This window comes from Primulina tabacum, chromosome 5 (genome assembly GCF_025594145.1).
Source record: "Primulina tabacum isolate GXHZ01 chromosome 5, ASM2559414v2, whole genome shotgun sequence".
Classification (NCBI taxonomy): domain Eukaryota; kingdom Viridiplantae; phylum Streptophyta; class Magnoliopsida; order Lamiales; family Gesneriaceae; genus Primulina; species Primulina tabacum.
In genome coordinates, this window is record NC_134554.1 from 1,645,377 (window position 1) to 1,663,939 (window position 18,563).

The 18,563-nt window shown below is 34.7% G+C and overlaps 2 protein-coding genes across 4 annotated transcripts; both read right to left on the reverse strand.

Moving 5' to 3' along the window:
* Positions 1-2,358: 2,358 nt before the first annotated feature.
* Positions 2,359-9,963, reverse strand: LOC142545320 (golgin candidate 6-like). 3 transcript variants are annotated; one of them, XM_075652435.1, is made up of 20 exons: positions 9,896-9,963; positions 9,664-9,722; positions 9,381-9,433; positions 9,162-9,289; positions 9,012-9,064; positions 7,859-8,005; positions 7,719-7,792; positions 7,566-7,635; positions 7,435-7,488; positions 6,928-7,023; positions 6,640-6,690; positions 6,452-6,538; positions 6,221-6,334; positions 6,067-6,138; positions 5,520-5,705; positions 5,124-5,227; positions 4,994-5,042; positions 4,514-4,579; positions 3,539-4,306; positions 2,359-3,164 (listed from the first exon to the last, which is right to left on the reverse strand). In XM_075652435.1, exons 2-20 carry the CDS (start codon positions 9,685-9,687, stop codon positions 2,610-2,612), a joined length of 2,751 nt encoding a protein of 916 aa, XP_075508550.1. In that variant the 5' UTR covers positions 9,688-9,722; positions 9,896-9,963; the 3' UTR covers positions 2,359-2,609. The 3 variants fall into 3 exon arrangements, with proteins under 3 accessions (XP_075508550.1, XP_075508549.1, XP_075508551.1); XM_075652434.1 differs by having other exon boundaries at positions 9,664-9,730; positions 9,896-9,961; XM_075652436.1 differs by having other exon boundaries at positions 9,664-9,730; positions 9,803-9,918.
* Positions 9,964-13,545: 3,582 nt separating this feature from the next.
* Positions 13,546-17,808, reverse strand: LOC142545322 (homeobox protein BEL1 homolog). Its single transcript, XM_075652437.1, has 5 exons — positions 17,236-17,808; positions 15,929-16,818; positions 15,261-15,643; positions 14,663-14,723; positions 13,546-14,312 (listed from the first exon to the last, which is right to left on the reverse strand). The coding sequence occupies exons 2-5, from the start codon at positions 16,715-16,717 to the stop codon at positions 13,683-13,685; spliced, it is 1,863 nt and encodes a 620-aa protein (XP_075508552.1). The 5' UTR covers positions 16,718-16,818; positions 17,236-17,808; the 3' UTR covers positions 13,546-13,682.
* Between the last annotated feature and the right edge of the window lie 755 nt (positions 17,809-18,563).

The following is an 18,563-nucleotide window of genomic DNA, read 5'->3' on the forward strand; positions in this document are numbered from 1 at the left end:
AGCGTCCGGTCCTACAATTGGAATCGAATCCAAAGTTACGTGTTCGATTCTCATTGATTGCAAAGAGTGTAATTATTGAAAGTGAGATTATTAGGTGCAATAATTGTCTCTGTCGGATATATCAATCGAAACATGATACTTGAACTGTTATGCAATTAAAATTTTGAGTTGCACTGTGACCACTAGCTATAACTTTTGGTAAAGCGAAGTGCTCAGTCCTACTTAATTAAAAACGACAAATGGATGCTAAGGATATTATTGTACTTTTACCAAAAAAAGAAAAGCTTGAAAGCAATTTTGATACCAAACACTCAAACTTTAGTTTGTATTGATTTTATTATTTTATCTTCAAACACTCCATATTTTTTCTTCTTACCTATTTTCAAAAAATCTCTAGAATAAACATTTTAAAATAAGCAAATTTACATGAATAAGACACAAAAAGCTCAATTGACAAGACTAAAATTGCAATTTCTTCCATGTGACTATAATAAAGTTACAAGAATTGAATTCAGAAATCCAAACCGGAGGAAAATGTTTGAATATTAATAATTTCTTGGTGACATACGTAACTTTTGCTAACCAAGTATCTTGAAGAGCAAAAAAAAAAGATGTAAAATAGTGGGGATTGAATGAGCAAACTAATGCATTACTTAAAGAAATTTTGAATTGCAATCATAGTTTATTGAGAATCTTCAAGAAAAATAAAGTGAAGTACGCAATATGAACTATCAAAGCTCGGTTGGAAGGGAGCTTGTAGGGCTAAGAGTATCCATTTTCACACATGCATGAACAGCCTGTTGATATGAATAAATTGCGCTCATCGGTTACATATACTGAGAATTGGGCACACAATATTTTATGTTGAGAGCCGAATAACGTTTTTAAACTAATCAAAATGTTCGTGCAATATTACTTATTTTTTTAGTACTAAAGTTGAATTATATGCTCGTGGGGGTTGTAATAGTCACACAATCCAGAATCTTGGTCTCAGGCCTATAATATTTTAGCACCGATGATCGAAATACGCTCTCGGTATGCCTGAATATTTTAATTTGTAGCCACCAGAAGGCTATTATATATATTTTTTTATTGTCATAAATTTGATGGTTATATTCTTTAGAGAAATTGTTGTGATCGAAATAGAAAACGAAACTTGTATTTAAAATTTTGAATTCGATAGTTGTTCAAATAGATTTAATTATGTGTCCTCTTGAAGGGAATTAAAGATTTAAAAGGCAATCATTAAATATTGGTGACTTAAACTTTTATGTCGTGTTCAAGATATTGGATAAGTGGGGGTAGATTTTTCTTGATGAAATAATAGTAGTGATGACATGTAGTGTGTGTGACGCAGGAAAACACTTTCCAACTTGGATTTTTATGGATTCCCAAGTTTGATGACTAAAAGGAGGGATATGATCGAACATAATTAGGTTCTTGGCAACCATAATTATAGGGCATACAATGATTAATAATTTAAAAATATCATTTATACTTACTATCTAATTATATGATTACTTTTTTTTACTATATATAATATGTTATTAAAGCTAAGTGTCACTTAAAACTATCATGATGTCATGATATAATTTTTTTAATTACTAAAACTGCACACACATATTATACATGCAAGATGTATAGATAAATTATTTGAATATACAATAAGTACTATGATGTTTGTCTCTCAACGTAAGATCATGCAAGAATAAATTGAATGAAAACAATTAGTAGTAAGAAATAAAACTAATAGACAAGAAGAAAACATAGACTTGAAACGATCTTACCACTGGCTAAGGTCTGACTACCTAAATGACATGCCATATCATTGCTATTGAATATCTGTTATTAATTATTATAGCTTTAGATCAAATGTGAAGTAGTACAAGGCCTACTCCCTGCTAGTTCGATAATTTCCTGTTAGCACCAACGCCTCACGGCCAAAATCATTGTGCTATCAATCAAACTTTATATGGTGAAATGCTGTTTTAATTGACTCTTTAAACTTGATATGATGGCATGTTTTACTCGTCACGTACCAAACAAAAACAATTTAGGGCTCCATTTGTACTAAAGGTTGGATTCGTTAATTTATAATCTAATATATATTTGACTTATTTTTTTTCAAAAAAATGTTTTTATTATATATAATATCTTGTCATATCATGTCAAATATTTATCATTTTCTTTTACTGATTGCTGGTTATTTTTAAGTTATAAAATATAATTTGTGGAAATAGAATAAAACATAATAAATAGCGTTTTCATATAGTTTTGGGATGGCTTCAGTTGTCTGCGTACATTGTCTCAATGAGTTCAAATTCTTCAATAATTTCGAAGACTTGAAGAAGGTTGATTGAGTTCCGCCCACCGGAAAATGTATAAAAACTGATTCCGAAAAAAAAAATACGTTTATGTCAAACATGGCAATTTTGGCTTTACAGAACCTTCGGCCTTGGCAAGAGATTATCAACTTCATTTTATCCGAGACCATAGATATTATCCAGCACTGTACAATAAACAAGAAATACACAATGATCGATCCAACTGTTCCAAGAATCGAGATAAAGTTTGAGTTAACGTATGAACATGAAAAATAACCGCAAAAATCAATCTTCTTCATCTTCCTCGTCGTCATCTTGGAGTCCCATATCATCTCCAATTCCTTCCAACAATTTATCTACATTCTCCCCCAACTCTAGGAGGCGTGCGCTAAGTTTTTCCACTTTGCTCTGCTCTTGCCCAAGACAGACGAGCAAATCATTAAGTTCAGCTTCGCTCTCCTTTTGAGCTTCGTCCCTCGCTTCTGCCTTTATTGCCTCAACATCTGGGACAGGCACTGCTCCACCACTCTTCAGCGCTTTTACTTCGCGTTCTAGTTGAAAGTTTGCCTGCTCCAGGCTATTGTACGCATCAGACAAGCTTTTAAGATCAGATTCCATTTTACTTGCTAAATTTCGGTGTTTCGAGGACTCGGCTTCAATTCTGGCTTTCTCCGCTTTGAGGGTTTCTAGTCGTTGAAAAGACTCTTGAAGCTCCCGGCGGAGAGTGTCAATCTGAAGTCTTTCTACGCCACCACTTGTTTTATGCTCAATCTGGGATGAAACATTGCCACCTGTCTTTGCCAGGTCCTCAGCCAGAATAGAATTCCGACTCAAAAGATCCTTCACACAGGCGAAAATAACCAAGTAAGAAAGTTAGGTCACCAGGAAATAAGGGGCTTTGATACCTTCTCAACCAGGGAGACGAGATTTAACTGACCAGACCGTTGTCATAAGCGTCTTGAATCGATATATTGTGCAAGCTAGGAATACATAAAAAAAATTTTGAAAACAGAGAATCCACTGAACTAGGAGCGTATATGTAATCAGAGGTAGAAGAGATTTGGTGTACAATGGAGCGTGCATCGTAACAAAATTTTATTCTATCAAATTTGAATTTTTTTTATTTCTACTTCGTCGTCACTGCTTGCGCCACGCTGGATCCCACCTATACTGCCTTCAATAACAAAAAATCTAAACATCAAGGCGAAAAGTACCTGTATCTCGAGGCACTGCTTCTCCATAAATCTTTTTAGGCGTTGGATGTAGTCACCATCACTTTCTCCACTGCTCTGTTCCAGTTCTGCTGGTATCACTGCCACCTGGCTCTTCGGGTGACTATAGATTTCTACAATTTGTTCTCTAATCTTTGCCTCTAATTCCTTCACAAAGAAAACAAATTGAGAATCGAGCACCATCCCAAGCATGGGATGGTTCTCATTTTTCTGATCTGTAGCCTCCCTCTCGTCAACATCTTCAAAATCAGACATACTGGCAGCAGTAGATCTTGTCAGTGGTTTGCGGGGCAGAGCTGGCTTTGCGGATGTAAAAAGCAAGCTCTTCTGCATTTCATCAAACTTCAGAAAGAAAGATGTAAGCCCGTTTTTCTGACTTATGGTATCAACAATACTGAAAGCATCCCTTCCACTCTCCGTGATTTTATTGTATATTACACACTCTCCAATGAGCGCAGCAGCCAATCCCTTTACACATATAGTCGCGGTTGGATTTGAAATTAACTCAAGCAAGTACGTGAGATGCGGTCGAGAATCAAGGAAACACTGAACAGCACGTTGACAATCAGACAGCCAAATAACCAGAAGTTTTAATAGAATTGGCTGGACATATATAGACCCGGATGTGCTGGCTTTTCCATCTTTACTCTTCATGGAAGAGGCAAGGGCCAGGTACTTCACCAGACGGTGCATCAAAGGCTCTGGGCCTCCCAGTGAAGGCGTAGGTGCCTCAAGGTCAATTTGAAGGACCTGCAGCAACTTCCACGTCATCATTTAAGTAAAATAACATATTCTAGACTTCCAGGTACGAGTAAGGAGGAATGCTCAACAAGTATTGTGAATGAATTTTTCAAATAGCATTCTCAATTCTGCTAAGCTTGCATTTGAAACAGTGGTTTGCTTACCAGGAAGAATAACTCATTAAAAAGAATCTAGACATGGAAATGAATTGCATACCCTCTCCTTGCAATGGACGTTATCCTTCAAAATATGAGAAAGAACACTGGCTGCCCTACAGCAAGTCTGCACAAGAACAACAAACTAATAAAATTCTGACCAGAAAATAGTTCGACATAATCGAGATGGTAAAGCTAGAGCAAGCCAAAAATAATTGGGCCCCATGTATAAACATAAACTAACCAAAACCAAATCAAAATTTTCAGAAATTTCAAGAGTAAGACCAGAACATGACAATACAAATACAAGGTGCCACAGCAGAGCTCCCCCTTCTCATTTTTCGGATTCATCAACGATTTTAATACCCCAAAATATCCAGACTAAATCGGATATTTCTTGATCAAAAACATTAATTCAAAATGATTATAAAGATGGAAGAGGTCATCTAATCCTTCTAAATAGACAAAATTATTGCGGATTTCTGGAGACAAAAAACTCAAAAACTGAAAGATATATCATTTATTAAATATATGGCATTACCTCAAGATCGCCATCACCCTCGCTCAATGTCAGACCATGGAGCAGCATGCTGCATAGAAACAAAATTTTAAAAGTATTTAAATTCGGATTGCAGGGGTGGGAATGAGCAAAAGACCTGAAACTAAATCACCTCCCAAATGACATATTGACATCCTCCTCTAGAGGAGCATGGATCATTGAGTGAGGTTGAGGAATTAAAGTGGAAGCCAACATTGTTTGACCGTCGGGATTTTTCTGTTCCAGAGTTGGCAGATCATAAAACAGAAAGAATTGCAACGGAAACATCAGAAGACACAATAAAACAAAATGAATCGTTCCAAAATTGTTGTATCACAGAATGTGAATACATTGTAAGAAAAAACAAAAAAATGAGAAATGCACATGCACATACTACTGGACATATGCACAGTTTATTCACGGAACAAAATTCCAATTCGCAGCATGGAACAATCTAGAATACACTTGTTGCACTTGCTCAAACATAAAATATTCCTCTCCAAATAAGGCTAGTGCTAGACATACAAACCTCACAAAAGCTCTTAAAAACAGAGTCAGCTGCCATGAACTCTTGCATGCTAGAAGTTCTCAAAATAATCCGGAGAATAGAATTTAGGGCAGGCTCAACTTGTGGCTCCTCTCCAAGTACTTTACTTGCAAGGGCATCACGATTCTTAGGGTGATTGATAACTAGGTCACCAATACATCTGAGTGCCTGAAAAAAGTTACAGATTCAACTGAGAACATCAGAAACTTTAGAGAAAATAAAATATGATAAACTTGACAAGATTTTACGAAGAAAGAAAAGCACCACATTTGCACATTGAAAATGAAAATGGTACTGTAATTTGACCAATTAATGAGCATGTTTGTCTACTCAACCCTCAAGTTAACCAAACACAAGCAAAGTTTTTTTCCGAACAATAGTTTACATCAAGGTATATTTTCCTTATTTGCCAATGATAGAAAATGACTTATTTTTCTAAAGTATTTGGGAGAGACAGAAACAGAAATGCTCAAAAGTGTATGAATAAAGTATCAGAAAGAAATGCATTATTGTGGAACAGTTATCTTACCATACAACGAACAGCAACAGGGGCCCATTGACTCTCAACTCCCAACATCAAAAGATGATCCAACACCTTCTTCTACAGTCATTAAAGTTGTTTGTGAGAAAATAATACAATAGGAATGTAAATTTTTTATATAAACTTTGAAATTATTATGAACCTGAACCAAAACAGTTTTATTGGCCATCCTGTCAGTGTCTTTTCCAGGATCAGCTTCTTGATTTCCAAGTAGGAATAAATTAATAGTGTCCAACACACTAACAAGATTTATCGTCTACTGACAACCAGTTGTTCAAAAATGGAAAAAATTTAGAAAAAGATCACATGTTAGAGAGAAACTAAATCCTAATATTGCACAAATAAAAGAACTTCTAGCACATTTTTGTTTTACCTTCTGTTGTGTGAACTTATAGGTGCTTCCTCTGAGCTTCAAAATTGAGATCAAAGAGTCAAAGCCCATTGTCTCCCTAAGCAACACCTATGCCATATTCCAATCAACTTTGAAACATTTAAGACACTGATCTAAATTTTTGCATTTATTGAGAAACAAAACGATAAACAAGTAATAATGAGCTCAACCTGATTTGAGGCATTATTTCGAAGGAGATTGTTCAACAATTCGAGACAGTCCTGTTTGTCATCAAAATGCAGAAAATATTTTAACATGAAAAGAATATAACCTAAGGTAGATAGAATTATGTACACCAATCACGTCAGATAGGAGGGTGACAAATGAAACCACATTCTTCGAAGAAAATTAAATAAACAAGTATGGAATACAGTATACAACAAGCTTAACATCCAAAAATCCTTAAATTTGTTAAATGAGAGAGCCATGACATGATCAGAGTCTCAATCGTACATCACCTGCACAACAACACCACCTTCAGAACCTCCTTCCTCTTTAATGATGCTAAAAATCTTCTCAAATGCACCTTCAAAGACCACAATTTTTTGAATTTCCTGAATAGTAAAAACTCGATAAATAGCCAGAAAAAAATAAAATAGAATTATCTGTCGATCTTTCATCCATGTATTTTCTTTATCCCACTAAGGCACAAACAAAGTCTAAATTTATTTTTTCATTTATCCTAGTATCTTATCCAAAATGTAAACATATGATTTATTTGATCTCGTGGCATACCACTCTTTGTGTTTAATGCATTCAAGTTATTATTTCACATGGGCCATGGCAACTGTCTGGACATGTACACAATCAACTGGGACATTAGCATAACAAACTCTTTAAAGTAATGGAAATAAATGCTTTTTGGTTCTGTCATAAACATCCCACCAGAAATCCTTCATAAAATTGGAGAAACAAGGAAGTACGTGAAAAGGATTTCAAATGGTTTTTCAAAGGGATACAATCACCTGAGCTTCCCGAGTCAAATATGTAAGAAGCAATAATGCTTCATTCCGTATAACCTAAAAATAAGATCTGTCAACTGGAGAACATTATGAAAGATGTTAATCAGAAATATCTAACTAGTTCAGATAGATACCTCACGATCCATGAGCATGTCCATAAGCCGAGCTACACCACGTGGAATCGTGAGAATAGCTTCCTGAAGACTGCAAATAACTCCAATGACCTACTATTTAATTTTCCTAAGAGGAGTATACATAGTATTTAAAGAATATAAACACAGTTTTACCTGTTCGGAGAATTGGTTAGAAGTGCTGTCAATAATTGCAGTGTATAATATCGCACGTAGAAATCCTCCTCGGACTGCAAAGGTACTGATAAAATGAATAAATATGTGATACAAGAACATGCTTTTTTTGTAAACCTTACCAATAGACTCAGAAGAAGAGAAATGCTTTCTACTTCTCTAGATAACAGATCACTGTTCAACAAAGCAGGCTCAACCTCATTCTTCGATACTCTTGCATGTTCAACAGGACTTAAGGCACTTACAAGAGTTTCTAGAGCCCCTCGAACCTGACCATATCAATGAAAACATAAAGTATCAACGGAAATAATGAGAGATCATTGATAGGCAACAACACTGTGTCAGTCACAATCAATTCTATAGTAATAGCTGCAGTTTGTAGCAATTAATGTTTTGCATGCACACACATTGGCGTGTATCTACTTCTGAAACTCTGGCTCATGAGACACGAGGCATGAAAAACAGTTGTAATCATTTAAGGTTATATGATAACAATGCTACCACAGAACATGATACCACTTTGAACCCAGAGAAACTATTGCTGTATCAAAAATATAAAATTGCAACATGGTTGGGGGAAGTGTAATATTTAAACAAGTGCAACATATTGCTGATCAAACCTGGATTAGAAAATTCTCTTTAATTTGAAACACACGAACTGTAACTCATGAACTAGTAGATGCAGTGCTCTAAAAGGCCGCCTAGGACTGTCTAGCCGCCGCCTAGGCGTTGGACGGTTGCTCACCATCCCAATTTTTAAAAGAATTGTTCGACGTATTTTTCAATCAATTCGTATCGTATAAAAAAAAGAATATGTCATTGATTTTGAGATTGAATCCGATATTGATGAACTTTTGGAGAAATACGGAGATAAACAAAAAAAATTATATACTTAGGTAAAAAAGAAAAACCACTTAGATAGCGCCATTGATTTTGAGTTTGAATCCGATATATAAGAATAACTAAATAACTACAGAAATAAACAAAAAAAATTAAATATATAGGTAAAAAAACCACCTAGGCGCATGGGGTGGCCGGGTAAGCACCTAGTTAGTAGGCGGTGGGTGGCCGCAAGCCTACCGCTTTTTAGAACACAGTTCATGTGAAAAAAATTGAAAATTCTTTCACTATAAATTACTTACTACAACAACTACATCAGCCAAAATGCCTAGACAAAGATTACAAATGGAAACTCGTCACACCAATATCAGAAGTTAAAATGATAACATTAAATTTGGGAAACAAACGAAAATTAAGATGACCGAAGCTTCCAACCATTTCTACATCATCGCGCTCCTCCTTTAAAACACTCAACATTACAGGAAAGCCTGCAACAAAATTGAGCCGAAGGAATAAATCACATCACACTAGATGAAATCAGAAGTATAAAACACAAGCTCATCTGATGAAAATGGATGAACCCACCCATTGCTCCAAAAGCTAACTGTGCAGCACGACTCTCCGCCACAACTGATTGAAGTTCAGACATGGCATTCCTTCTGTCCTCAGCCAGGACACCATTGCTAATGCGGTCAAGCAAGCGCTCAACATAACTATCAATATATGGGGCATGAATAAGATTATCAATAAATATCAGCCTAAGTACCTTATAGAACGCTTAAAAGTCAAAGCATGAAATATTACCTATCGTCATTTGAACTGGAACTGTCATTTCCAAAAACCCGCCCAACAACACCCTGAATCGAAATTAATTCAAATCAATGATACTTTCAATACATAATACACATGGACAGGGGGGGAAGCAGACATACTAAAAAGAAGAACTCAAAATGTCACGAAACCATGGACATGCATTCCAACTGGACTCCGCAAAATATGAGCTTCTAAGCAATAACTAAAATTAAAAGCTTGAGATCCAATTAAAAAAAAAACCTAAGCCAAATAAATTCGCAAAACTGAAAATTACCTGGTACTTGGATACTAAATCCATCCTTTTGCACCAAAACAATCAGACAACTCGAATTACTGCAATGCTATGAACAACAGAGTATCGGATAATGCATCAAAAAGCCAACAGAATTCCAAGCTTCAAATTTGAGTGTAACCGATCCTCATATCAACAAATCCAGCAAGGATCGAAGAAACACACAGATTTAGGGTTGAATCAATGCCCTAAAGAGAGTATTTGTCATCGTTACCTGGAAGGGGATCGACGATGGTCAGGTTAATTTGAACTCCAAGGATGGGTCAACATTTCGGATTTGTGTCATATTTATGTTAATATTTGGTACCTTTATTTCGTCATTAATATCAAATCAGTACCTTAACTCTTATTTTTATTTTATCTTATCTTATAAATAAAGTAATTGTAGTTTTGAAAATCATATCATAAATTTTTTTTTGGATTTTCAGATACTAAATGCCAAGAGAGCTTAATCCCTATTTTTTAGGGGAAAAAAAGAGATTGGAAGAAAATTTTCAATAATATAATATCTTTTACTGACTTATTCCTATATTTTAATTTAAAGATAAAAACTTCATTAAAAACTAAAATTCGATTAAAAGTAAAAATTCGAATTGTACATAATCCGCAGATAGAGTTTTTTGTTTGGACTTCCTCTGTTAAGCTTATTGGACTTATTTGGGTCATCGATTGGCCCAAACTCATTTTAAATTGACAATGATGAGCCCGATACTCGATTCAAGATTCGGATAATTTACCGAGCCCGTTTCCTTTGGCATCAGCCCACAGGCATCAACATTTGACAACGAAAAAATGTTTATGTCACTGCATCAACAATTTTTTCGACTTTAACATTTGGGATGCAAATGCCATATATTATAAGAAAAAAAAAATTAGTTTATAAGTATGAAATTTAAAATTACATAATATCGATATCAACGAAGTTTCCACGGCAAATTTCGGGAAGCAACCCAGGATGATAAATAACACAAATTATTATCCAAAACGCAGCTATATGCTGGTTATATTTAACAGAAACATTTGACGAATGAAATTAATTAATCTCCTCTAATATTCTATGTTGACGGATAAATTAAAAAAATCAATAATTGGAGTGGGATGCATGGGCCAGTACCCTAAGTGGGCTCGAGTAGATATTAATGTGGCCCATGTACAGCCCAACAAGTCAATGATTTTTATCCTTTCAACTACCCGTATTCCCCCACTCGTGTAATTGAGGCAACTGGCAAGCAAGCCACGAATTGCTTTGCAGAATTAAATAGCGTGTGATATATGCACATGCAAGCTCTTATGGCGTGAGTAGATTAGGGACTCTCGAGTAGTTTGGGAAAATTTTCATTAGGTTATTATTATTGTTGTTTTTTTTTTAAATTTTGATAGTCGATATTCATAAATTTCAGTTTCGATTCTGTATTTAAAATTTTAATCTTTTCCTCAATGGAGCGTCGTCAAGCCAGATTTGTGTCATATCAAAAAATAACTAAGATTGTAAAAAAAAATATATATATATATATATATATAGTGGATTAAAAACAAATTTTAAAGTGCAAGAAAAGGTAATAAATTATAAGGAAACAATCCAAAAGAAAAAAAAAAAGAGAAACCTTGATTTTTGGGTATTTAGTGGAAAATTTGTTTATGAAAATCATAAATAAAACGTCAGTGCTTATTTATCACGTGTTGGGCAATTGAATAAATAATGTAAACACATCAATAGGACACCCCATTAATACATTTGTCCCCTTCAGCATGACCTTTAAACCTATATTGTTATCTTCTATCCCCTCGAGCGAGCAATCAAAAATTAAAGGATATGGTCCATGATTTTTAAAGAAGAAACTAAAAGTCTTTTGTTCAGGAATTTTTTCTTTTTAAAAAAGAAACCTGGGAAAGTATTTACAAAAAGTAAGTCTTATGTCAGACGTGTTGGGGAAAATCCATAAAACACAGAATTAATCATGCTAAATCATTAATAATTTGACTGAAAAACTTAAGTGAAAGCGTACCTGAAGCCATATTTCTGAATTCTTTAAAACCTGTCTTGATCTTCCAAATCTACGCGCTCTTTTCTTGATAGAATCCTTTAATTTCTTTTCAAAACTATTTTCTTAATAAAAGATAGAATAGGAACGTGATAACGCGAGATCTGGGGACCATGACTTATATATATAGATAATGTTTATCATTATCTTCTGATATTTTTGTTTTAGCTCATCATAAAAACAGAAATTACACTTATATCTCTACACATTAAAGGCTCACAACCTATTAGATACACTAAAGCTCAATAATTCAAAACCTTAGTTGATCACTTTAATTTGGGCTTAACTTAATAGATAACACACAACACATAATTATTCACATATAAGCCCATATAAATAAAATTGATCGAACAAGACGGTCTCAAATATTTAAATCAATGACAAGGGTTGAACTAATCCATATAAAATTAATAACACTTTTAACATAAAAATTAATATTTTTTTCATAGATCAAGCCAGGTTGAATTTCTATCTCACTAAATTGACTCGTGAGACGATCTCGTAAGATTTTTTGTGTTCCCCAAAATATCGTGTTTTTCATGTATAACGAATAAATGTTTGACACAGCTAAAAACACCTTTACTCAATTAATTTTTTCAGTTCCACCTGATTTAGCTAAAGCTGATCTTAGCTAAAAGCTAAATCGATTTTCAGCACGATCTTATACAGTTCGAAACATAGGATGAAATTTGATATAAATTATAATATATGACTTGTTATTCCATTAATTAAGCTAAATAGACTATATATTAGGGTGGTTGAAATATCAAAATTTGGCATCGTTTTCAATTATCTTTAGCCAACGAGAAGTCGCTTAACGGTCTAATTAGTAGGGATCCCTGAAAATTTGATGATTAACGCATTATTGAGCTTTAATTATCCTCAAGTAGGCATCCGGAGAGGAGTTGCGTGGAAAACATTAAAAAAAATTTTTTTTTACAATTAATCTGATATTTTAAGCCCATTTTTGTTATTTATTATTATCAATATTTTTGGACCAATCTCCTTAATGATCAAATTAAACACAATTTCATTAAAAAAATAGTAACAAAAGGAGCTGAATTCACAATTTAAAAAAAAAATAGAAAATGGTCCTCCTGATTGTTTTTATAAACTTTTCATTCAACATTTTGTAAAATAAGTTAAGAAAGACCATATCTCTTGGAGAAATTAAAGTTCATGGTAGCAAAAACTATCCCATTGTTGACTCTTGAAAAGCAATAAAATTCTTTGGAAGAAAGTAGAGGACCACAATGATGAGATTATCATGATTTTTTGTAACTTGTAAGATGAGAAGTCCTAACCCGAAATCGAGGGTCGATATCCTTTGCAATTTTCATGTAATCGTAGCTAAAATAACAAAAAAAAATCTTAATAATGGCCCCAACAAATTTGGAACATTAGAACCACAGAAGTTTCCATCAAGATTAGAGAGCAATTAAAAGAACAAAAAGATATTCTTACATTGACCCGTATAATTTTTGGGTTAATTACGAAATGCTTCAGTGTAGGTATTATCTTTCGTTGCAAAAGCAACCACTATCATTGATTAAAATATGAGGGTTCATGCTTGACTCCACATAATTTTTTTTTTTTAGCACAATGATGATCTTTTGATTTATCGTGAGAGTAATATTGTCCTCAAGGGAAGTTGAACTAAACCCAATTTTTGTGACTAAAAAGGTTTTTATTAGATTCAATATGGTAGATTTAACGAAATTCACAATTAAATGAATGAAAAAAGCGGTATAATCCATGAAAAAATGCAAGAAACTCAAGCAGATTAATTCATTTATGGCGAACACCAAATTGCACATAAATATCATTAACCTATATAACCCAATATTTTATGTATACCACATGTTCTTGAAACACTCGGCAAAAATAACTTCACCGACAAAATACAAACTTTCTTGATTTTTTTTATCCCTTTTCTAAAATTTTCTGGAAAAAGAAAACTTATCCAGCCAAATCATGCAGCAACTGTGCACCCATCAAATTCCTGTACGGCAACGTCTGGCTCTCGCTATCCAAAAGTGAGTACTGGACAGTTTGGCAATCTTCCATGTGATCTCTAGGGTAAAAGATCGAATTTTGGGACGTCGGGGAGAATGATAAACTCACCCCACCATGTTGCTGCAATCCCAATGTCAAGGACACCCCGCCTCCGCCAGCTGCGTAGCTGGGAACACAGGCGTTCTCGACATAAGAGCCGGTGGCTGCTGCATGGTGAGTGTATGATGATGAGAAGTCAAGTTCCATGGCACCATATGAGTCTCCCGCTACTCTGCCGAAAGCCTGGTTTTGCAGTTCGTTTCGGAGGGTTCTGTTCTTTTTGCCGTTGTTTTTCTCAGGATTGTTGATTATGGAAGATAGACATTCCGAATCGATTCGTACTAATTGATCCTGTGTTGGCTTTTGATCATTTTCGTTTATGGAAAGATTTTGATTCTGCAGCCTTTCGTTTTCATCAAGATTTGTAACCTCTAAAGCTCCCACTCCATCTCGCTCTTTCAGCTCTTCTAAGTACATTTCCTCCACCATGGGTTTCCATAGCCTCACTCTTGCATTGATGAACCAATTTGAAACCTGCAGTAAGACAAAATTAGTAATTTTTGAAAATTTTCTGAATTAATATTTATCATTTATCAAAGATCTGAATATTTAGAAAGTTTTATATAATAAGGCATCTTCTGGAAAATCGATTAGTATATGGAGGAGAGTATAGCGGCTACATCTTTCATGTCGCTTGGTGATTATTTGAAAAATAAGGTTTGTAATGAGTCCTAGTGTAATGACAAAAAAATAATTAAATAAAATAATCTTCATTGGATAATTTAATCTTGGTGCTTTATTTAATGAAGATACGTTTAGTTGATTGTACGTATAAATAAATTCATAGATTTAATAAAATAACTTTAGGTTAAAAAGGGACTTGCCTGGCTTCTTGAAAGGCCTGTTTGGCGGGCTAAAATATGTTTATCTACATCACTTGGATACCTGCAAAATTTCAAGAAAAATCAGCTTAGCTAGCATCCATGAAATTAATTTCGATACATTTGATGACATATTTCTTTCATGGCATGTGAGTTTGCACTTGTTTACTTTTGAGAAGAAAGATATGAAAAACATGAGTGGATGAGAGTGAGAGGGGGAGATGGGGTCCTATGGAGGTTGAGGTAGAATCAAATCCACAAACTATAACAGAAAGATCCAAGAAAATTCCATAAAAACAAAGAAGAAATACATGGACATCGGAGCTACCTATGTACACTAATACAAAAATGAAGTGATGGAATATTCTTAATGGTGGTGAATAGAAAATAACAAATTAACCATGCACCGGCTTGCGTCTGCAAACTAATGATTTGAAACAAGAAACAAGAACCTGAGAATTCTAAAACAGAAAGTGGGATGTTTTCTTTCTGTTCGAGAATCTGTATGGAACAGTTACGCATATATAACAGGATTAACTGTAGTACTAACTTTTACAATTCACGATCTTAAATTTGAATTTGTTAAAGAAGAGTAAATTACGGGTGAAGGAAGTGCTCGAAAAGCCAAGCACGGAGAACAGAAACCGATCTTTCGGGTAGGCCTCGTTGCGGTCTCCATGGATGACTTTCCATCATGCTCATTTGTTGGAATTGCCGATGTTGCCTCAAAGATTGATCAATAAATCGTAATCTTGGTGTTTCTCCTTTGCTAGTTCCTGGAGCGGCAGTATCTTTGTCTCCCATTGCCTTTTTTGTGGCCTTAATTTGGCTCACAATTCCATCTCTTAAGCATCTAAAGTGCCTCGACATAGCCCTTGAGGCCAAGGCCGAGTACACCGTGGCAGCGCCATTTCCGGCTACAGATTCGAAAGATGATACCACAGCCTTCATCTGATCACAGTAGTGCTCATACCTTTTATCCACCTATACATAAAACAGGAAAAAGTGTAAAAACAAATCATAGCAAAGAGGCCAAAGTTGCAACTTTTCTTGAAGTTTAAGGTTACTTTACACCAGAGATAAAGGCCGGAAAGCTGAACAAGAGTGGATGGTTCTACAATTAAATGGAACTCCGGATTTGTCACCATGTGGGCATTAATGAAAGAGAGTCTCCATTCACGTAGTTAGTTCAGATTTAAATATCAGTTATCAAATATTGCAAAAAAATTGAAAAAAAAAATCTTTAAAGAAAGATATACACAGATATACCTCTTCCAGCATATGAAGCAACTTGGCTTTTCTTTTCTGCAACTCCAAAAGGTCAAGAGAGTAAAGTGATTGGCTTTTAATGACACTTTCATCATCATGAAAATCGCCATTTTTCTGCAACTTTTTCTTTGAATTTTCATCATTTTGCTTTGTCTCAAGATTACAAAACTCATTCAGAAGCTCCTGAGCCGGCCCCATGAACTTCGAATGCCCAAAATGGACCAACCCTGGCATCGAATCTGACTGGTTCTGAACGTTAACCGACCTAGAACTTGACGGGCCAAATCTCAGATCATCTTGTTGTCTGAGTTCAAAAGATTGAATCCCGATAGTGGAAGGATTAGATGAACTCAAAGAAAGTGAAAGACCTTGGCTTGGCCTTTCATTACCTTCACAAGGAAAAACACATCTCAAATTTGAATCATCTACCATCAATCTGTTCTGGTGGTAAGAATCTGGTGGAATATTCATTGTTATATCAGAAATCCCAGCTAAATCATGCTGGTAAAATTCACTTGAGCTGGGCTCGTTTATCACTTTCGAAGAAGATGAACTGGTGTGGTTTCCAGGCTTGTTGAAGAACCCTTTCCACAAAAACGAGCTGCTATTTTCTTGGGGCAGATTCTTCGAAGGAAACCCTATCATCTCCATTCCTGCAGTTAAATTGTAGATCTCTGAATTGGACTCAAAAGTCTGCAACTGGCTCATTACATGTTGAGGAGTCTGCATATTTGGGTTCCCACTTGAAGATGAATCAGAATAGCAATATCCAGTTGACGAACCAGCCATACAAAAGCTATATTACTGTATATGAAGATCTTGGTGATCTTCCCTTTCTTTTATTCTTCAAAACTCTTGATTCAGGCCCTTAAAAACTCCACTTGAGTCATCTGAAAAACCAATCAAGATCCAACCCACTAATAAGAAAACAAGAGTCTAACCGAAAGATCAAGAAAGCTTGAGTACACACATACTTTTGTGTTTGGAAACAGTAAGATTTCTATAAATGGAAGAGCATACTATGTTCATATGTTTAGGGTAACCATATATGGAGGTGGTGGGGGGTGAATCTTGTGTGGTGTAACAATAATAAACAACTTTAAAGAAGAGAGAAAAAGATATAGATAATGGTGGGTGAGAAGCAAAGCAAAGCAAACAAATGGGCCTCGCTTTTGTTCTTCTTTTATCAGAGATGTACGCTTAATAACCCAGCTAGAAAGGCCAAGCCTTGAAACCAAACAGAATAAGAAAAAAAACACACACATCTCTCTGAACATCACAGATGGAAAAAGAAAACTCATACTTACATTAATTCATCCTCCCGTATGATTTCTTTTCCCCTCTCTCTTAAAGAAAATAGTGGGTCAATATATATATATATATATATATATATATACACACACACATAAAATACAAAATAGAGTTCCCACAAGTTTATTTAATAAACTAACCCCCTAATCCACCCTTTCTTATTTAAATACCTCTGATTTAAAAAAATAACACAAGAATCAGGCTTTCAGCGAAAACCAGACTATATATTCGAAGAGGTCAAATTATCAGGTAAAAAGCGTTATCATGCACGATAGGTCAAGTTTCTTTGAAAGGTGCGATACGAATCCCCAGAACTGAAGCTAAACTATAGACGCAGCAGGCTTTTTCAGATATGGGTTATTGCTGTGACTGGTGGGGTGGGGCTAGCTAATAATCTGATCAAAATTCAATACAACAGTAAAGAAAATTTTTAGGTGCCAGAAAGATAAGAAGATGAAGAAGAGAAAGATATAAGAAAAATAATAATAATGGGAATTAGATGCCAATATTGTGTTGTGCAAAATGTTCCCTGTAATAGGGCCTGTGAGGGGCGTGATGGATGAGTGGTCCAATCTACCCCAACTCATTCTAATTAAAACCATTCTATTAAAGCCTTCCACCAATCTTTTCTCCTCTTTTTTTCTTTTCTTTCCTCTTCCTCGTCCTCTTAAATTGGGACCATCTTATTTCTTTCTTTCCTTTTAATATCTTTTAATTAATTTCTCGACTTCTACGATTATTTATGTTCTGATTTGACTAAATTATACATAAATATAATCCTTGTTAATGCAATAGGGAGTTTTCCCGTAAATCGGTCCCAGACCGTGTATAGTTATCCTTCGACTGTATTTTTCTCTCTAAAGCACTTGTATGTATCAATTAAGCGATTTTAAAATAGCACGTATATATTTATAGTCGCCCTTCGATTAAAAAAAAAAGACATTTAAAAACTTTTTGCATGAAAATAGTAATATATTTTTTTTAAAAAAATCATAGATTAAGCAAGCGTGCGCCTTCAAACCGTGCATGTTCTACATTAAAACCCAATAAATATAATTAACGTACAATTAGGGTTTGGCGTTGGCTCAACATTTAACTAGAAATGATAAATGAGTTTTAATTAGACGGATTCCAAATTAAAACTCATCAGTCTGCCTAATCGCATTTACATACAAATAATTTTTACATTGTAAAAATAAATAAATTTCGATATATGTATATATATAAAAGAGAATATGTCATAGGGGGGACTATGGAGAGAATAGTGGTGGTGCGACCACGCGCAATTCACGTGCGTGGGCCTCTTTTAGAAGTTGAATTCATA